The 13,559-nt window shown below is 30.5% G+C and overlaps 2 protein-coding genes across 4 annotated transcripts; both read left to right on the forward strand.

The window, feature by feature from the left end:
* Nucleotides 1-618: 618 nt before the first annotated feature.
* On the forward strand, nucleotides 619-1,494 carry LOC116767626 (eukaryotic translation initiation factor 1A, X-chromosomal). The gene has a single exon (XM_032658036.2). The coding sequence runs from the start codon at nucleotides 737-739 to the stop codon at nucleotides 1,181-1,183; it is 447 nt and encodes a 148-aa protein (XP_032513927.1). The 5' UTR covers nucleotides 619-736; the 3' UTR covers nucleotides 1,184-1,494.
* Nucleotides 1,495-4,985: 3,491 nt separating this feature from the next.
* Nucleotides 4,986-12,836, forward strand: LOC116767331 (A-kinase anchor protein 1, mitochondrial). 3 transcript variants are annotated; one of them, XM_032657601.2, is made up of 8 exons: nucleotides 4,986-5,148; nucleotides 6,009-6,844; nucleotides 6,926-7,166; nucleotides 7,247-7,386; nucleotides 7,918-8,095; nucleotides 9,138-9,356; nucleotides 10,442-10,575; nucleotides 11,259-12,836. In XM_032657601.2, the coding sequence occupies exons 2-8, from the start codon at nucleotides 6,035-6,037 to the stop codon at nucleotides 11,328-11,330; spliced, it is 1,794 nt and encodes a 597-aa protein (XP_032513492.1). In that variant the 5' UTR covers nucleotides 4,986-5,148; nucleotides 6,009-6,034; the 3' UTR covers nucleotides 11,331-12,836. The 3 variants fall into 3 exon arrangements, with proteins under 3 accessions (XP_032513492.1, XP_032513493.1, XP_061383173.1); XM_032657602.2 differs by having other exon boundaries at nucleotides 4,987-5,148; nucleotides 7,924-8,095; XM_061527189.1 differs by lacking the exon at nucleotides 4,986-5,148 and adding an exon at nucleotides 5,360-5,706.
* The last annotated feature ends 723 nt before the right edge of the window (nucleotides 12,837-13,559 follow it).

Here is a 13,559-nt window from a genome sequence, read left to right on the forward strand (position 1 = left end):
GTGTGACGAAGGAAACTGGTCTTAAGCATACGCTGGGTACAATTATACGTAGTTTTAAAATAAGTCCATAGATGGCGGAACGTACAATTGGCTTAAAACAGCTATTCATAGAAAAAAATAAACTTACTTCAATAAATATAGTAAGTAACAACCAAATTAACACAAATCAAGTTTCATTTGATACTTTATTTTCACACCAATGTAATTTAGGTGTAAAATTATTACTTTTTTACTTTTTAATTATTAATTTTTACTTAGAGGAATCGAATGTATCTGATAGATGAAGAAAAAGATGTTAACTATGAAAAAACTGGGTAAGAGTGAAACCGTTTAAATCATTTATGCTAATATATAAACAAAATTTTTATTGTTCATGTTCGTGAGACCAAAAAATACAGATATACTCATAAATTTCACTAAATTTTTTGCATCGACTTTTTAATAAAGTAAGATTGATGTGACACATAACTAAAACCATAAACAGATATAAATCAACTAAGACTATAAATTGTCAATTAAATTATATAGACTTGCAACACTGTTTTTATTTTTATCGATATGTAACTGTATAATTTTTTATCTGTGTTTTACATTTTTCATTTTCTGTGGTCTTGACTCTTGGAACTGTGGTCATATTGTTGAAAGTTGACAGACGAGCCTGTCAACACAGCTATATTAATTTATGAGATTTTCGTAGTCTTAATTGTATATGTTTCTACTCAAGATTATATAAATTATGCCGAAGAATAAAGGAAAAGGAGGTAAAAACAGAAGGAGGGGGAAGAACGAAAATGAAACAGAAAAACGTGAGTTAGTTTTTAAGGAAGACGGCCAGGAGTACGCCCAAGTCACAAAGATGCTCGGTAATGGCCGCTTAGAGGCCATGTGCTTTGATGGCATAAAACGTCTTTGCCACATCAGAGGTAAATTACGAAAAAAAGTATGGATAAATCAAGGAGACATCATACTTATTGGCTTACGAGATTATCAAGACGCCAAAGCTGACGTAATTTTGAAATACACCCCTGACGAGGCAAGAAATCTTAAAACGTACGGAGAATTTCCTGAAACAGTTCGCATCAATGAGACTGTTGTATATTCTGTTGATGGTCTCGATGAAGACATCGAATTCGGAGACGAAGTCAGCTCGGAAGATGAGGCTGATGCTGTTGATGCTATATAAATAATTTTGATATGTTTAACAACTACAGTAAGTCAATGGAAAATTATTTTCTATTAAAAATTAAATGACATATTGTGATTACAATTTTGTTATCAAAATTACTATAAAATATAGCACAGTCCATAGTAAAATGTCTATTGCAGACACCCAGTATTGTCCTTTAATGCAAGTATACAATGTCTTGAATATTTATTAAACCAAACAAAAAATATTACATCTATATAGTAAATCTTGCACAACATTCCTCGGACCCCATGACTTCTCAAACATAAAATTGTAAGGAATGTATATAATTAAATAATTATAAAAGATTCCATTGTTTTTATTTCATATTATCTTTGTTTAATTACAAGCTTATTTATACATTTGATATCCAAACTAATCACTAATTGTCCTGGTTGTTCAAACGGCATTATTAACTATCATGTCTGTACTTGTGTCGGGATGTATGTATGTAATAGTTTCTGTCTGTATGTTATTTATTGATAACAGATCATTTATGCAAAAAACATAAATGGGGAATTCATATTCCCCTAATCCTCATTCTTTAGTACATATTTTATTTTAATTATTCATCTCCAGATAAGTAAAGTATTTGTTTTTTGATAAAAAGTTCTCTTTTATTTCAAAATTCCCTTGTTTTTACCGAAAATAATACAATATCTATTATTATACTGTAGCAGAATTAAGACTTTTGTAGGAGATATCTCAATGAAGTTATTTGAAATACCACATTTACTTAGTCATGAATTTCAAACAAGCTTTATAATAACTGAAATTGTTTTGTATGTGTTATATTTAAAATCTTGGCAATAAAGAAAGATTTGTTATTTATTCTTGAAATAATCTTAATGTAAATAAATATTTGAGAAATTATAAGAGAGAATCAGAGTACAAATATTTTACTGTGGTAAAGACAACCCATATCTATTGGTTGAATAGAATTTGTGCTTAGAGAGATTGTAACTAAATACAAGTAGGAAGAATGTGTCAATTGTATAAAATTGTCTAAATGTCTTAGATAACTCTTAAAATATAAATTTCATCTCTGAACAAAATAATAAAGGTCTGACATCAAGCAGGCATGAATGCAAAAAATACTATATAGATAGATTTTATTGAAATTTCTTTTACATATAACCATTTTCTCAAAAACATTGCAATATCATAATTTGTATAAAATTATACAAAATTTAAGAAACAAAGATTTTATAAGGCTTGTGTGTGTCTCCACTTCATGGCAATTTTTTTTAATATTTTCAACATTATAGGTTGAAGTCTCTAGTATAAACCAATTATTAAATTTGTGTAGACTTTTCAATTGGTTTTTTTCAACCTTTTATACCATCTTAGTGTGGCTCATAAAAGGAAACCATTGTGTAAATTTGTGATAATTACCGAATAGAATTTTGTATACTTCAATCCTGAAATATTTAAGAGTCAAAAGATATTGCATAAATGATAAAATATAGGCCTGCAAAAACTTTTTTGTGCTATGTAAAATCTATCACCACAGAGAAGATGTCTTGAAATCAATATGATAAACCATTAAGCAGAGTATACCCTTATGTATCATACTTGTACAATTGACTGTTTTTGTCTGACAACTTCTGAATTAATTGAGTTGAGTAAGAGTTTTCACTGTGCATCACTAGAATGAAAATAAGTACACTCTTGTGCCATTCATTAATGACAAAAAAAACTAGGTCTACATTTGTTCTTAATTGACAGTTTCTCTTTTAAATTTACTCTAGCTATATCGCCAGTTATTTATCATAAAATATATTTTATACCAATACAAAATTTCTTCCCCAATGTTCAAAATTATTACCATTGTATCAAAAATAAATAATGTTAATACAAATCCCAAAGAAATTTTAGTTTATGTTATTTTTTCAAATATTAATATAACGCGTAGTTAGATCCGAAAATATTAGTTTCATTTACATTGTCAAATAGAAGGCTTTATATCGAATGACTATAGTCAATGTTTGTTTTTAATTTATTTCGTATCATAGACAATATCTAAAAAATAACGTATTATTTGTGCTACTCAATAATAAAAATTACAAGAATATATACCTCACTAAAGATGAACTAAATTAAAGATAAACATTTTGTTTTTAGGAACTGGTAGGTATACATAATGGTCATTTTTTATTTTTGTAAAAAGATAAATACATCACTTAGCTTTCATCTCTTTTTCATAAAACAAGAAAAAAATGTTGCCAAATTATGATTATTCATATGAATTTAGCATATTCTTCTAATTAAGTTTACTTTCACGATTTTGAGATACACCATACTGATCTTGAGAGACTTTTGCTCAATCAACACGAAACCATTTCAGTGACCGTAATTTTTCCAGAATAATATACCAAATCGCGGATTTTTTTTTTTTGGGACAATAGACTTCACACCTTTAAACGTCCATACCGTTAATCCAACAATGTTTCAGAATCTCTGAATATTGGTTCCAATTATCGTTCTGTTAAGTTTCCCAGGTCAAGAGAATTATTGTTTTTCTGAGGGTAAGCTCATAACTCCACTTGTCGTACCATAAAATTACAGCGTTTTTGTTGTCAACAAATACCACTGTTTGGTTAGCCAGGAAATTTCGAATTAGGCACTAGCAAAATTTAGGAGGATATAAAAGTGACGGCCATTAGACTCAGTATCCTTAACTGTGAAGAACCTCATAGAAGATATCATTTCACGCACTACTCGGTAAGGTAAAGTTCTCAAAAGTAAGCGTCACTGAGGACCAGTAATACATTGTTTATTCCGATTGTCATACACATTTAAAAAAGTGCTCTCCTATGTCAGGTGTAGGTTTATGGAAAATCGCTGTATAATTAGATAATGAATATTGACTGCATTATTCCTATGAGCTTATTGTCATGGTAACCCTAGGAGTGTAATTTTCTTCATTTACGGTTTCACTAAAATCCTAAACAAGGAAGTTCAAACAAAACAAACATGTAAACACAGCAACAAATTTGGAACTCCACTCTTATACAAAGCAACAACTACTACGTAATTGTAAGTTGGCGAAACACAACAAAACAGTAAATTTATAACAACTCAAAAAATGCAGTAGCGATTTTTTGGAACATTTAAGTTCAGTTATTGACATATATTTAGGAATTATAGGACATTATTATCAACAGCAAGGATGCTTCTGTTAATTTATACTTATTTTCATGCTTCTTTGGATCATTTATATCTAGATGTAGACATTTAGTACATTAGAAAGTATGTATATTACAATTCTACATTACCTATGCAATTAACGTAAAAAGTAAAAAATATAAAACCCTATGAATACAGAAATGTTGTTTAAGAATTGGTTCTTAGAATTTTAATGTATTCGTTTTCATCTGCTTATGTATACAATAATTTAGGTGGTTGTAGTGGTACTAAAAAATAAAATTTACTTACTAAATTTTATTTTTTGCAATAGATGTTGCTCATAAATAAATTAATATTTACGAATTATCAGTTATATGGAATACGATTTTTTCAATATTCAGCTCGTATTTCTTGATTTGATAATTTTGACACATTTATTAAATTACATTAATAGTAATATTGTACTATGACACTTAATAATAGTCTTTACGTAATTTTTTCTATTAAATTTAATCTACACCTATTATATCATCAATGAAATTAGTTGTTTTATTTTTATTAAAACCAATCTTAATTTTGTCTTTAACTTAAAAACCTTTGCCTTTGTATATAATTTAAAAACATATTTCTGTTTTTGAAGGTTGCCAGCTTGCAACCATCCTCGCCATATTGAATTTTGTTGTGCTTTGTAGAAAACATTGTGAGCACGTGGATAGTTGGATTCTTAAATATTGAGCGAAATTTATTAGTAAAATATTAAATTTTTATGTTGTGTTTTGGTTTGCTTAATTTTCTTTGTTCAGAAGTGATAATATCCTTGTTTTTAAAGTAAAGTAAGTAGTTTTGTCGCTATTCGCCGGCTACCAATTTAGATTTCCACCACAAGTATTTCCTTGTATGGGTTTTAGATGCCATGCCAGAATATTTGTGTATTAAAGTAACTAATTAAAATGTAACTGCTCATCAACTCGTGGTTTAATCTAAATTTTGACATACATCTAATTGCGTAACCTTTCATTTTATAATTTGGTACAAATGCTTACGTGTTGTCCGTGAAGGTTCCCAAACCGCGCTCGTGACCCTCACTGCATAATGTAACACATTTTTTAAATATCGAAATCTATAAGTAGATGATCATTATGTATAAAGTAATTGTGAAAAAAACATGTGTAGATCCCTTTAATTGTGGTGCAGAGTGATTGGACGGCATACATTTATAGCTCGTGCATGCTTTTGGACCAAGTTCCGTATGGTGTTGGCCGGCTCTGTACAGTGGCACGTTGATAATTTTATAACTTAATATAAGTATATACTGTTGCCATGTGATTTTCGAATTTTCATTTTCATAGTGTTGTATAAACAAATATAAACAAATGAATTGGTTTACTGAGGTAATTTTATTCTTCTATATTTTCTTATTTGAAAGCATCGATAAAAAGCAATTAATATTTAATATAACAGTTTAATATGTATTTGGCTTATCTTTTATCGGTCTTAGCTACAAACTGTCACTACTTGTGGTTATCAGTAATAAAAATGGGACACATAAACATAGACATAACAATTTTATACGAAACTGCTTCTATGATTTTTAAAACCACAGAGTTCACTGCTGGTTTTTTTATGTCTATTATAAATTTTTTATAATATTATTATAAATAAATAAATTTAACGAAAGTATATTTTGTTATAGTTTCTTGGTAAAAGTGGCTTATTACAATGGCACCTTGTCGTCAGCTACTCTTATGGTCAGTTCCATCAATAGCAGTCTTACTTGGTATCTTCTGGTTCAAGAAAAAGAGAGAGTTTGCAAGATCTGACCCAGGGGGAAGAGAAAAAATAAAAAGTTTAAAAGAAGAACTTGCTGAGGCCCTTAATGCTGAAGCAGAATTATTAAAAACCTCTCCTCTAGGAAAAGTGGAGCATTCGTTAGTCAAGTCCTTACCTATTGACATAATCCCAAATGGAAGTGGTTCCCAGAGGTCTTCTCCCATAGAATTGACTGACGAAGAAGTTGATCTTGAGATAGAAAAGATTATCAAGAAAAAATCTCTTGAAATAGAGAAAAGATTGTCATTACACACTGAGAATAAGATGGAAGAAATTCGTCTGAGAGATGCTACCATTTCTAAACAAGATTGTCAATCCAAATTAGGTTCTTCTTTTAAAACTGAATTGAATTGCATTAGAAACAATCCTAACTTACAATTAGATGATATTCAAAAAATTGATGAGAATGATGACTCATCAACTGGGTCGGATACAAATTCTCAAGTAGATAGTATAAAATTAGATGCAACGGCATCTGAGAATATTGTGACTGAAGAGACCACTGAAAGTGATAATGAAGATCAAAATGATGACAATGATGATGAAACGGAAAAAACAAATGAGGCTCCCGGCAGCGATAACAGTTATTCAGCTCCACAGAATAGGCGGATTTCAGAACGAGATTCTGCGAACCACAGTCCTGTGGACCCAATGTTAGCGAGCCCATCAATGTGTCACTTCTCAGATAACCATAGTGAAGTATGTTACATCTCAATAATATTTCAGAATTACCTGTCTTATATAATTATATCTTTATATCAATTTAATTTTCTTTGACAGGGATCAAGTGATAGTGGTAAAGGTTGTTCAGAGGCTGCCAGTCCGCCTCCAACTAATATTAACATAGTCTCTGCTGAGGCGGGTTTAAGAATACATCAGTTTATTATACCACAGACATTAGTTGGTCTATTAATAGGAAAATGTGGATCATTTGTGACTAAAATAAAGGCAAAGACTGGAGCAACAGTATATGTGAGAAGGCATCCAGATTTAGTTAAACAAAAAATTTGTGCAGTTGAAGGTATGAAATATGAATGATCAAAACAAACTATTAAATTATTGAATAGATTTTTTTTTATTGTATATTTTCCTATTCACCAGGAACTCAGAGTGAAATAGAGGCAGCTTTAGAAATGATAAAAGAAAAATTCCCCGAAAGTAGGTTCCCCCACTTTTCAATTCAAGAAATTAGTGCAGAATTATATCAAAGACTGACTCCTGTAGTGCCAGAATTCCTTCAAGTAAGTAATCAATTTGTTTAAAAAATATATATTTAATTATGTAATAAAATCAAAAGAAAATTAAATGATATATTTTACTGTTCAATGTGCAACCACAGTGGAGCGGAATGGTGGGTGTAGAATGTTTTTTCGTTTCATACAAAGCTTGTAATAGTTATTTTCCTGCTACAACTGTATCGTTTTTAATCCCCTTAATGTAATCTGTGCTTAATTATCACAACATTATCATGCTGTTATATGGCTACTTTTTTCTGTTACAACGCTTCGGTTAAAATAACTAGTAATTATATTTTGCTTGATTAGTATGTAAAATAATTACTAAGATCTGTTAAGTAGCATGTTAATTCTAGTTTCAAATTAGTTGAAATTCTATTTAATAAGATGTTCCTGTCATTGAAAGTGTGTGATCAGAAATATTTTATAAAAAAAATACATGCCATTGTCTTTAACTAATTAAAAAAGTTTGAACTCTAATCAATATGAATGATCTGTATTATGAACAAAGCGAACGTTATATGCTCAACAAATCAGTTGCAGCTGGTGGAGTCGGTGAACAACGACACTATCTTGACGTGTCTGGTGAGCGCTGGTCACTTCTTCCTGCAGCAACCACTACATCCAACCTTCCCGTCGCTCCACGCGCTTCACCGCCTCATGGCCGCCACTTATCAGAGCCCGGATGTACCAGCACTGCCAAAACCGGTCCAAGGTACTGATTCAATGAGGTTTCATCTTTGCTGCTACCAGATAGACGGAAAAACCCGCCCTGTGACAAAATGCTCATTAGATAATCAAAAAGCCTTACTTTGAAAATTCACAATATTGTTTTAAGCCTTCATTATGAAAATGGCTGTATGTTATTATTTAAAAAGCTTAGTAATACTAGAACATTTGCATAAAAGTTACATTATTAGAGAGGAAGGTGTACTTATGAAATCAATCTATATCTCTTTAAACTTACTCAGAGGTATAAGTTTCCATATATATATATATAGCTAAATCACTCCTTCAAAACGGTTTGATTGCTTATAATTTATTATATAAAGTTAAAGTGAGGTATTCATTATTTTTCTTTGATAATGTTTTGCAAAAAAAAAAATACATTTTAAATTTCATTCTAGTAAAATTGTATCTGGTCATAAGGTTCTATGTAAATTTGTAAAAATTTGAATAAGCGGAAAATAAAGGTCCTCCATCATACTATTAAAGGCTTTATAAAGAGTTAATTGCGACGGCATAAAGGATTCGGCCATGCTCGTAATAACGTGGCCGGTGAAAGGTGTTATTGACCTTTGAGCGGACTCGTTTTTGGCAAATTCAATTATGGAGATAGCTAATTATACCTTCATTTTATCTGTATCATAATTACCACTCATACAAATATGTACTTCAATTCCATAATTTTTACGCTAAATATTTAAATAATGGCTGGAATTTGTTTTTTAATTAAATTTATGTCATATTCCGTATGATTCGATTTTGCTATCGTTAGCAAGGTATATTCTCATTGCTAGATTAAGACATTTCTTAATTAACTTTGGCATAAATATGAATGATTTAAAAATTTGTACGCTCATATATGATATTTAATTAACTATCATTATTAAACATAACCATTTGTAGTTCCGTAATTAAATTAATTATATTAATCAATTATTAAAACGATATCATTATTGGAACACGTCAAATGATTTCCTTATCAAAGATTGATAGTGACACCTCGTGTTAAGAAGTGATTATTAACATTACAGAGGGTTCGATCTGTGCCGCTCCGACGGAGAACAACTGGTACAGAGCTCAGATAATATCCACATCTGAAGAGAATGACACGTCCGTTGTTAAATTGGTCGACTTTGGTGGCTACCTCACAGTTGACAATGACCAGCTTAAGCAGATCCGCTCGGACTTCATGACGCTGCCTTTCCAAGCCACCGAAGCACTGCTAGCATTTGTAAAACCCGCCAATAGCGGTAAATATGTCATTTCATTTTATTACTTTATGATCGCGATCTCACATTCTGATTTTATAATATTTGATACTAAATCATGTATGTGTGTGTAATTTGCTTTAAATTCCTTTAATACTGAATTAAGCTAATGAATTTTTATGATAGTTCATAAAATTACATTTTTATATAACCCTTGGTAGAGAGGACAACAGTCATCAATTAATCCGTTTTGACCGAATAACCTTATATTAATTTTATACAAATCTTTTATTAATGTTTGTGTATTATAAATTTTTCATTACATTATCATATTTAAGAAATCTCAGCCTTGGCAGATATATTAGTTGAAAATGCAAATAACATTGTGTCAAAATGGTGCTGAACTATACATAATATTAATATACTAAAAAATTTTTTTTTGACACCATTTCTTTGGCGACCTTGTAACGTATTACTGTTTCCGACATCAGCAATGTTATTTTTATTCAATGGCCTAAAAAAATTTAAATAATATTATTGTTGCTAAGAGCTAATGTTGTGATCAGTATTTAGATCACAAATAAAATTTCTGCTGTTATTAATGTAGGTTAAAGTACCAACACACTCGTTTATTGGCTTAAATTATGTTACCTATGTGATTATACAAGTATGTCATGACACGTTAAATATTATATTTTTTATCCAAAACATACATTTAAAAAAAATAAATATGAAAGTAACCCCTATTATCTCATTTATAAAGATTTTTCCACCTATATAACCTTTATGTTTGATAACCTACATATATATAGACATGATAATGAGAAAGACGGTTCAAAAAATTCAAATTTTGTCACCCAGCCCCAGCCCCAGCCACATATTTAAAACATTTATGTATGATCGTTTAAACAGACATTTTCTAACAGTTATATTCATTTTAATGCAATTTAAATATGATGAACATTATATTAATATGTATCCAGAGGTCACTAACCTGAATATATATATATATATATATATATATATTTATTTAGTACATATATATGACACATTTATAACTAAACCTATGTATAGTTTTATATAATTATGTACTTTGAGTGTTGTAACATGTGTTAATTATCTTCCAGAGAGCGAATGGAGTGGTGAGGCTCTTCGTATAATGGCTGGTCTGACGGCGGGTCAACTCCTCCACGCACAGGTCGCCGGCTACGACGAGCGAGGACTGCCGCTAGTACATCTTTATCTAACACTTAGCCCACAGGTATATACATTAATATTTTTTTGCCCGCTACCTCTCCTCTATGAACTTTAGAATTGTTCTTTGAGAGAAATGTATAAAGTGTGTTTAAATATTAGCTACGATACCTGGGGATAGAAAGTACCGGTTTTTTCTAGCCTATATCTTATCTACATCACTGGAGTTTCATCCACATCCATCTAGTTATTTTTTCCATGACAGAGACAAGGGTAGTGTATTAAAATAAAAATCATATTTACATGATGTAATAAAAATAATTCATTAAGTTGTAGGTATATTAAAGTGTTATGCCAAATGTGCTCTACTTTTATAATGTCATATATTTGTTCACTAAGGTTTTCATAGTATTGACGAGGCGTTTACAATTTCATAGCTTAAGTGATCATCAGATCAAAAATAGCAATGTTTTTATTTGAATGAAATCCCAATTAGCGATAAAAAGCGAGAATAGATCTTTGTATAGATGTTAATTATTAAAATTATATATTTAATATGTATTACGTAATTTATTCATTTGTATATAACATATATTTCTCAATAAAAATGTGTATATGGAAATTTTGTAGGAAATATTAGGTAGTAATTTCTACTTAAATCTGAGACACAGTTTTGTTTCAATGTGTAGAGTGTTAGATATTAGGGCTATGAATATTATATTTTATAGTAATATGTGTCTACGTTTCCAGCAAGTTATATTCCTAAACCGCGAGCTGGTGGACCGCGGGCTGGCGGAGTGGGACCTGCCGGCGGATTCGTGAAGGACTCCCTACATAATATGAGATTGCATTTCTCTACAACTGTTGACTCACGAGGAAGCGCGATCTCTCATTATGGGTCACGTGTGCCCGTCAGCGACCGGCACTAGTGGGCTGATTAAATTAAAGTTTCCTTCAGTGACTTGTGTTTGATGCTGTATGATGTAAAAACTTATGTCAGATGTTAAATTTTAGGTATTGACTGGTTTCTACCACAGGACTAACTTACCGACTTCCTCAGTTACCGGTTCATGTGTTTATTTTATTGCTTCACCATATTATCTTCCCGTTTCTTCTCCTACACATACTTATACTAGTAACGAAACAACTTGTTATTACTCGCGTTAACGACAAATATTATCTCATAGTTAAATTAGGAGTAATTTGACGCTTGTATAAGTTTATCAAAATATTGCGTTTTAGAGATTCATAAGTTGTTGTAATCTAATGAATTGGTCAGGATGCTCATTATAATACATAATAGCACTGCCGTCTGCATTTTGCTACTATTTGGACTGAATTGCGATATTGCTGTTGTAATTTTCTATCATATGCAGTGCCAAGAACGCACCATAATGGACCTGAATTGACGGGCCGTTGTAACACGTCGACTTCGACAAGTAAATCGTGGCCTTTTAGGAAAAAAAAAAACTAATTTACTAAGTCTTCTTAATACAGATTGTATATTTTGAATTTCACAAAGTGCATGTTGTATGCATTTTATAAATATATAATTTTTATACTACTGATACATCGTCGATTGTCAGTAGCCGACTGTGACAAATTAGTTTTCGTACAAGTGTTAATAATAATTAGGAAATATTGTTAAATAATTGTATAAATTGTATGGTACAATGTACTGTCGTGTGACTGCTTAATGTGATGATATGTTGTGGTATTACAAAGGGCGTTGAATTATTTTTTTCTGTACATATATCATCAACAATAGCCACATTGATTATCGCTGAATATTTTGCTTTCCTATACTGTTACCATATAAACATATTTTCTAGTTATCTCATTCAGGTTTCATTGTCTTTTTCTTTATACACCGCTGTTTGTGCTTTAGTGAACGGCGATACTCGGCCGTTATAATGAGCATGTCATTATTCCTGACTATAGTGTAATAATGTAAATAATAGAAATTTTAAGTAGTTACTAAAAGCAATTTGATACTTGTGTTCTAAAAAATTATTCAGTATTTTCTAATAAGTTGGAAAATTAGGTGTTTGTTAGTGATTTGAGTTTCGTATGATAATGTCGTAGTGAACTCGCTGGCTATGGATAATTTAGGAAGAAACCATTTGTAGTTTAGCTTCGGGCCCGCGCGATGAGCGACTCGCTTTGAAATCAGCCGACAGTTTTGTTCATTTTCGGAGTTCACGCAATGAATTGCTAAAATCACAGTGTGAAGTTATGTAGCTGGCTCTCCGTTTGCATTTGTTGACGTCCTTACTGTATATAAACTAATATATTTGCGGTTAAATCAATAAATTATCGTTTTAAAATGTCACGCATTTTTATTTCTCTTTGTAAAACTTTCTCGGTATCCATATTCAAACTCGTTTCATTTTTTTTTTATTATTATTTTCAAATAAGTACATTTAAACCAAAATAAACTATTCTTAAAAATAATGAATGATTTTTTAATTCAAATTAAATTTTATGTTGTAAATGTGTCTATTCTATGATCAGATATCTATTCCGAAAAAACAAAATTGGTTAAATAAAGATTATAAATAAATATATGTATATATTTGAATTCCGTCCCATTGTCTTACTTAAATATCAGAGTGTAATAAAAAAGTACCTTTTTTGTCTATGATAGTCTACTTCATTTGTTCCAAACTGGTTTGGCATGTTACATTAAATCGTTTGACGTCATAAGGCGATGATTTACCTATCAGGCTCATATGTTGCGTCAGTCATTTAAAATTATAACCATACCCGGACTAACATACTAAGGTCAAATCTCGTATCTTCCGGTAAAATTATATAAAAACTTGTTTGTTAGAATAATCAAATCGGCTCAGCGTTCAACTCACCGTTCTGGATGTCGATTGGAACTTGACTGTTTAAAAACAAAAACAATGGATTAGTAATTTGAATAAAATATTTTTTCTGCTAAATAATTTTTTTTTCTACTTATTAATAAGTAAGACTGCTGTATCATTCGGGTATTAACTAAACAAAATTTTAAAGTTTTTTGAAATATTTGTATTCGAATAAATT

The sequence above is a fragment of the Danaus plexippus genome, assembly GCF_018135715.1.
Source record: "Danaus plexippus chromosome 9 unlocalized genomic scaffold, MEX_DaPlex mxdp_24, whole genome shotgun sequence".
Lineage (NCBI taxonomy): Eukaryota > Metazoa > Arthropoda > Insecta > Lepidoptera > Nymphalidae > Danaus > Danaus plexippus.

Bases quoted from the DNA above. Each gene is read 5' to 3' on its own strand.
- LOC116767626 (XM_032658036.2), top strand. From the start codon at position 737: ATGCCGAAGAATAAAGGAAAAGGAGGTAAAAACAGAAGGAGGGGGAAG.
- LOC116767331 (XM_032657601.2), top strand. From the start codon at position 6,035: ATGGCACCTTGTCGTCAGCTACTCTTATGGTCAGTTCCATCAATAGCA. The intron at 6,845-6,925 runs GTATGTTACATC...TTTCTTTGACAG, and splicing joins TCTCAGATAACCATAGTGAA to GGATCAAGTGATAGTGGTAA. The intron at 7,387-7,917 runs GTAAGTAATCAA...TCAACAAATCAG, and splicing joins TAGTGCCAGAATTCCTTCAA to TTGCAGCTGGTGGAGTCGGT.